This window comes from Poecilia reticulata, linkage group LG9 (genome assembly GCF_000633615.1).
Source record: "Poecilia reticulata strain Guanapo linkage group LG9, Guppy_female_1.0+MT, whole genome shotgun sequence".
In the NCBI taxonomy this organism is placed as follows: domain Eukaryota; kingdom Metazoa; phylum Chordata; class Actinopteri; order Cyprinodontiformes; family Poeciliidae; genus Poecilia; species Poecilia reticulata.
The window spans coordinates 424,015-431,576 of record NC_024339.1 but is presented as its reverse complement, the minus strand read 5'-3'; the positions used below and the strand labels follow the sequence as shown (position 1 = coordinate 431,576).

At 39.9% G+C, this 7,562-nt stretch overlaps 1 protein-coding gene across 1 annotated transcript in view; it reads right to left on the bottom strand.

The window, feature by feature from the left end:
* The window catches only part of lhx2b (LIM homeobox 2b), a 9,470-nt gene extending 1,942 nt beyond the window's left edge, over positions 1-7,528 (bottom strand). The window contains exons 1-3 of the mRNA XM_008417365.1: positions 7,329-7,528; positions 6,328-6,698; positions 3,656-3,861 (exon numbers count right to left, since the gene is read on the bottom strand). Coding sequence (XP_008415587.1) covers positions 3,656-3,861; positions 6,328-6,698; positions 7,329-7,528 — 777 coding nt within the window. The remainder of the gene's footprint in view (positions 1-3,655; positions 3,862-6,327; positions 6,699-7,328) is intronic.
* Positions 7,529-7,562: the final 34 nt, after the last annotated feature.

Genomic DNA, 7,562 nt, shown 5'->3' with positions numbered 1-7,562 from the left:
AGAATTATACTTTGCCCTGGCAAATGTAGATTGAAAATCAAAATGTTTGTTTCTGAGAAGGCATCAGACACACACATATCAAAATATAATAAAACAATTTAAGAGAAAGATCAATTAAATTACAATTTATCTGTTTTTACTTCCTTTTTTTCAAGAATGTATTTATTCACACCCTCCTGGTGTGAATAACATATCAAAAACAATATCAAGAAGAAAATACTCTTCTTGATATTGTTTTTGATATGTTAAAGTTTCTCCGTTTTGAGGACTGTTTTGCATGAATAAGCACTTATTAAGACTCGGGTTACTTTTAAAAATGAGAAGAAATGAAAGTCCACTTCAAWGGTTGGATAATACCTTCAGCAGTCTTTCTGTGCTGTGAGGTTCATGTCAGGGAATCATTGGCTTAGAGATRAAAACAACTTAAAACGGTCTGTTCCAAAACCAAAAAGAAGAAAGTTAATTTGTTTAAACACCAGGTCTCCCTGACAGCCACCCTTTGGATTTAACACAGATTCAATGTGAAAAGTCCCAAGCCTGAGAAATGCAGAGCTTGCATTAGAACATGTTTATAAATGTATGGAAAAACTTAGCAGTAAACACCATAATTCACAAAATGCAGCAGGTCTACAATGTCCTATTTTCAATTCAACAAAAGGCTTTAAGTAAAGATTCACTAGTGAATCACTCAGAAATTTGAATCAGACAYGTTTTCCTCAACTGGTTGAACTAAAAAAATAAAACTGGCTGTAGATCTAAGGAAATATTTTTCAGAATCTGATTTGTGAGGTCAGGCCTAAAAACAATGGAAATCGGTATCAATCAGAAAAGTCTGGTTAGTACAGCAGCATGTTTCAGGTTTTCATCAAAAAGAAGAGCTTCTCTAAGATTTTACAACATGACTAAGTTTATCTCAATACAGAGAGCAAAGACCTCATGGTTAGAACTGTGGCGTCACACTGAAAAGGTCTTAGGTTCAAATCTCAGCTGGCAGGCGTGAAGTCTCCATGTTCTCCGTCTGATTTGTTTCTCCCCAAATTCCGCTTAGCTTGACTGGAAACTTTAAATCACCCTGGGGTTTGGCAGTGTGTGTGTCAGGGGTTAGGGGTTAGGGTTAGCGGCCTGCGCAGAGTGTGTGCTGTCTTCTGCATCTAGACTGGCAGCACCGACCCCATCACTTCCTCCAGCCTCCTAACGCTCCACCGTGGACAGGGTTAGGCAGGTACAGGAAGTGAAAGGATGGGATTTAGAAACCACTTCGGTGTGTATCACAACACACAGCTTTGGCACAGTCTCATTCTGTGATTGCCTTTAGCTCACTCTTTTAGTTTTCTGGCTTGCTGCTTTGCTGCCATCGGTACAGAAAGCTTTTTAAACTCTAAAGARAACTGAGAGTGAGAAGGAACAGTGTAAACATCGCAAAGCATTTTTTCTGAGAAAAGAACCTTCCATATCTTGGGAGACAGAGACGGAAGAGAAACATTTTACATAAACTAATAAACCGATGTCTGCAATTCTGTTGTTCTTAACATATAGGACACTATTTTAAAAAAAAATTATGAAACCCAAATCAAAAGAATGTCATGATTACAGCCGCCACACCAAACAAGCTGAACAGGTGAGAAAATTTCCCATGACTGATTCTATGCATCAGAATCATTTTTATGCGCATTTATAAACTGCTGAATGCATTATTATAGTTTCAGTGTTTTTCTTTCTTAATTCATTCAGAAAATAAAACTACAAGTAAAAGAATTCCGAGAAGATCTGTGGAGGAAGTTTCCGTTTCCTCTGATTGGAGCCAGCAGTGAGCATAATATCTCTTTGTCTTTTTAAAGCCTATTTGCTGATGGTCTAACTGGAGTCCGGGATAAAAGTAAGCTTAAAAACACAAAGCTGCGCTGCTCTTGTGCTGTGTACTAAAGTTATAAAAAGCCTTTACGTTTCATGGCTAGTCTCAGGAAAAATACAGCCTCTTCTTTTATGTTTGCACATAAAAACCCAGAGCCCATGGCTTCCTTTATTCGCCAATCCTGTGAGGAAATTCTAATTGACCCGTCTACAGTGTGTGGGCATAAAAGCAGCTGTGATTTCAGTTCTTAGTCTCATGTTTGCTATGCCGTTTTCCTGAGCATTCCCAGGAACGACACTGGCCTCCAGCTCAGCACTGAAAACAGCCTCCACCAATTATTGTTTTTCTACACCATTTATTTGTAGTAATATCATATTAATAAAAAATAATTGTAATAAAAAGCAGMSTGYGTGAGTGAGTGAGACAAAGTTGAGCACTGAGCCGAGTGTTGGAGCGTGTTAGCGACAGAATCATGACAGAGCCCTGGGAACCGAGTGGCAGGAGAGGCTCTTCAACCGGAATAACAGGCAGGAAAATGCATCAAAGCAAAACGACTACAAGCTCTAATTAAGGCAGTAGGATATATTCCTTTTCCTTTTCACATTTTTATTTTATTCACRACTCGTTTGTGTTTCTTTCTTTTTTCTTTCTTCCTCAGTTCCCCAGATAACATGTAGTACATGTCGTAGTGGAAATCAAACACCCTCTTGTGTCGTCTTTCTTGTGTCGTGTTCTATTGAAGAACATTTTCCTCCCTGTCCTTCAGTCACCATCAGAGCATTATATCACAATCAGAAACAGAGACGGAGCCTTCAGTCTGTGTAAGTAGACACACGATTAGCTTTCACCTTCCTAATTAATAAAACTGTAAATACATCTTTTGCATTTCTATGATCATTCTTTCTTGCTCAGTGTTTAAGGTTTGGTTTGTTTTTTCAGAAAAATTCTGAAATAACTGATTAGCAGCAATCACGTAATAACATATTGATTTGCCATGGAAATAAAGAAGAATTTGTAGTKAGTKTAAAGGGATTCTCTTATAGCCCTATGTTTGTTTGTTYATTTTGACACGTGCTTAAATTTAGTTATAGTCTTTTAACCAAAGACTAATTCAGTTTTATAGTCACAAATCCTTAACAAATCCTTCAAGTGCCAGAGAAAAGTCTGACTGTCCCGTTTGTCCCATTTATCAGTGTGACTAAAACCAGATGGGATCAGATTTCTACTTCTTCCAAAGTTTTCTGTTTTTATTCATTTACAAAAATGTTTAAACATTTTATCATAGTWATCATTTTAGGTGAGTTTTATTTAAACTTTCAGGCATGACTACAATATTTTGCTAACAAAGCTCACCATTGTGCCATGTACCAGAGTCTCTAGATTCCGGACAGTGTTGCCCTCCAAACATTCGACATACAATGGCTGTTTAAGGTCTGACACTCGTTTTTATTTAGTGCAGGAAAATGTTAAAATATGAACTTTTTTAKCGCGTTGGTCCCGTCAGATAAAGTTGKTTTTTCTTCAGGTCGACCGCTCTTTGTCTTTCACCTCTTATCCAGATTCACGTTGTTTAGACGGAGGACGATGCTGTCTTTCTATGTCTATTCAAAGAAAATTCCTTCAGGGCAATATTTCCTGTCATACGTGTGTATTTCTGGGAGATTTAGAGAGTCACAACTTTATAAAACAAACAAGAGTTTATAGAACGATGCTATGTATTTGTGAATCACATCTTTGTGATGTTTCCTTCCCTGTTCAGTCACAGAACGTGTGAACCAAGATGYGAGAGGTTGCGAGGGTTACCTGTAAGACCCGCTTGGTGAGGCCCGTCTTCTGGGCAAGCTGCTTCAGGTCCTTGGCGTCCGGGTTGTGGTTAATGGCGAAGTAGGACTTCATGGTTCGCAGCTGGTGGTGCTTAAAGGATGTTCGCATCCGCTTGGTCTTCTGACTGGAGCTGTACTGAGAGTCCCGGTCTATGGACTCACCGTCATTCTCATTACAGCTCAGAGCTGTGGGGAACAAGGGTAAGAGKGCAGGTTGAGTCGGCTGAACAGCATCGTCATTATCGTTTTTATTCCTCTGCTGCTTATTAGCTTGACCCTTTAGCATTTTTATGCCAAACCCTTATCGAGTTTGAAATCTCACATGAACCTGGTAATCAAATAATACAAGCCTCGGTGTGCATAAGCAACTTTTTAGTGCATCAATACTTCTAATAAAAGAACAGATTCCAAATTTGTAAGGTATATTCTGTATATATATATATATATATATATATATATATATATACAGGGGTCGTACATACATTCGTGTGCTTGCTCTATCAGATGAAAAAAATCTCAAAAATCTCTATGCCTCTAATATTAAAAAGTATGTTATCTTTATTTTTAGCATGATAAAAATTACAATTTCTTGCTGTTATTATTTCCCTGATTCRTCACTTGAGTCTGATGTAAAKCGTGCCCCTTCCAGCTGTCGTTCACCTTCCCCACCTTGCCACACAGGCCAGTGTGCCTCGTATCTCTGCCTCTTCATCCAGGAGAGAGGTGAAAACGTAGCCTGGCCAAGCACACCCGCTCCCAAACACACAGCAACCACTGAGACAACAGCACACATACAGTATATTCATCCCAGCCTGCAAATTTCTTGGCAATATTCAAGGTGTTGCCGCATGCATAACAGTTCAATATCGGAATGTTGTAAATGATGAATATGAAGTGAGTGAAAAGCACCAGAATAACACTTTACTTAATTAGCCCATACGCACCAGGCAGAACAAATGTTGTTTTCCAGCCAAAGCATATGCTGAGGCGCTTTAACAAACAAAACAGAACCAAAAAAAAAGGGAGGAAAAAAACAGTCATCTTTATGCTGTTTTTCTACTAACTTCATGGTCCAGCAGCAGAATGCAGAGACAATGCTACCTGATGGGGCCCGCTGAGGGGGGTAACCCCCATATTAGGGTTAGTCAGGTTAAGCTTTGCTGCTGTTTCTAGTAGGAAACAGGAGAGGGCGCACTACTTCTTCTTTCTCATTGCTCCTCAGTCATCTTCTTATAGCACAAGTTTGCTCCAAAGTTAAACAGGTTTGATTTGTTGTGTGAGTAGCTTAATGATTGTTTTTTTTTTTTTTTTTTTAATGGAGCAGAAATACACAGACAATATAAAAACAGCTGCTGCTTCCAAAGCAGGAGAAAACTCTGTCCACTTGTTGCAGCTATTTAACTAAAACTGGCTGTAATGTTAAAACTCCTTATGTACTCAAAGAACAAAATTAAAATAGTAATAAAAAAAACATGTCATTAATGCTGTAGTTTTGTTTTGTCTAACTCCAGATCTTGACACAAATGTTACACATGTTCTGAAGATATAGCAGTAAGAGACACCAGAAAACGCTGCAGTTATGAGGTTAGCATGCTGCCTGCTCTCTCTTCCAGTGAGTAACCCATCAAATCACATCGATCTGGCTGCTACACACCCATACTGGCCTTGGCCCAATGCAAAGAGGCTCCAGAAGTGGGTGTGTTTAGTGTGTGAGTGTGTGTGGTTGGGAACGGTTTAGGAGAAGGGGGATTGTTAGGGTCTGTAGATTTGGATAGAGTCTGACATGTGGAAAAGGGCAAATGCAAAAGAAGGAATCAAAGGGAAAAAATAGAAATATAATTAAAACAAAAACACCTGAACAGAATGCATATGTATGGCGGCAAAAAGGACAACACAGAAACTAAACATTTGCTGAGATTTAACTGATTGATTAACTGATGAAAAAGTTGAACATGCCAAGGTTTTACTTGTAAAATAATTTTAATACTCAAATTGACCAATTATGTCAAACTGCAAAAAGCAACTAAATAAAAATATATTTCTCTGCGCTTTTCTCCACAAATATAGATCAAGGATTTGTCTTTTTTGTCTGCACACTTGGACCCAACTTTTAATTATTTTTTATTTAGATTTCATGCAGAGGGACAGGCATGCACAGTGGTTTTTGTCAGTTTATTATATTTTATTTTTTTACATTAATCTGGAGGGTTATTGGAACATGCATCACTTCCTATATTCAGTGAAAAGGGCACGAGGTGGTCATTTAAACCGCAGGACAAGTGGTTGTATTAGTTATTTTAAATTAAATTTGAGGTTTTATGCTTTCAGCTCTGTAGAAAAAAAATAACCACTTATACTTTATTCCAAAATAGTTTAACACTTGCAAATTATTTTTGGAAGTGTTAAACTGTATGAATGTTTTTTTTGTTATTATTTCTATATTATTATTATTATTATTATTATTATTATTATTATTATTATTATTATTATTATTATTATTATTGAGTCAAGTCTTATGTTTATCTCTGCGTTTTAGTTCTGAAAGTTAAAGCATTAATAGTGTAGTAAAGACAAAAAAAAGAAGAAAGAAAGAAAAATCAGTGGTCTCCCCTCTTCATGCCCACACAAACATTTCGCAGACTGTTTTCTTACCCGCGTTGTATGCAGCCAGCTCGGCCCCAGGCCCCGGGCTCTTCCTCTTCCTGGGCCGGCCCTTCTGCACCGTGCCCACGCCGTTAAAGTAGGATAGTCCCAGCGCGTTGGCCGGGCCCAGGCCCTTGTGCGCTACAACGTCCGCGTGGTTAAAGTGAGTCTGGTATTCTCCCTGAATGAGAGTCTCAAAGTGCAGGCGGCAGTACACCAGGCTGTCCTTCATGCCGAAGTGGTCCCCGGTGGTCAGCATCTTGCTGCACGTGGTGCACGTGAAGCAGTTCAGGTGGTAGACCAGGTCCCGCGCGCGCATCACCATCTCCGAGGCAGAGATGCCCAGGTGGCAGCGCGCGCACCTCTGCACTGAAAATCTTCTGCGGACAAAACAGAGTCCATGAGCGGCAGAACGCGACCCCGGTGACCCCCGTGACCCCAACTCCCAGCCGGGAGGAATTCTCAACATAAACTGCAAAGTTAGAATCGAGTCRAGTTTTTGCTAATATCAATTTAATTCAGATTTATCCGTGATGTTCTCACACATCGCCACTTCCGAATGGGTCCCTCATTAATAATAAACTGCAGCCTTCTCGTATTTTTTAAGAACTCTTCACCTGATMTGCTCTGAAATATTCTGAGTGAATGTCTCAGCGGAGCTTTCAAAACAATCGCGTTTATAATTTCTAGTCATTTTTGTCTCCCCAAATTGACCCAGTTTTAATTTCCAAGCAGTTCGATTTTTTTTAAAATTTTATTTCGTTTTCGCGTCACTTAATTTTAACTTTCACAAAGAGAGAGATCAGCAGAGTTTGAGTCAGTGTCAAATTCTGCAGACATGCACTGACTGGTATATTCCCCTCTGCAGCGTGTTGATGACCCRCCACTCGAACACTAAATTGACTATAATTAACRCTAAAAAGCATCAAGCAAATCAAGCACATGCAGCTCTTTCTAAGCTTCCTTGCTCYAAACTCGGCGCTCTCTCTCCATGACCCCCTCCCTCCTACCTGTAGTAGTCCTCCTTGCAGTAGATGCTGCCGTCCTTGCTGAAGCAGGTGAGCTCGGACTCCAGATTGAGTTTACACTCGCAGCATTTGAGGCAGCGCATGTGCCACTGCTTGTCCACGGCCAGCAGGTAGTAGCGATCCGCGATCTTCCTGCCGCAGCCCGCGCACAGAGCCACGCGCTCGCTGGTCACGCAGGGCATGGCCTGCAATGTGCACGAGGACATGGGGAAAACA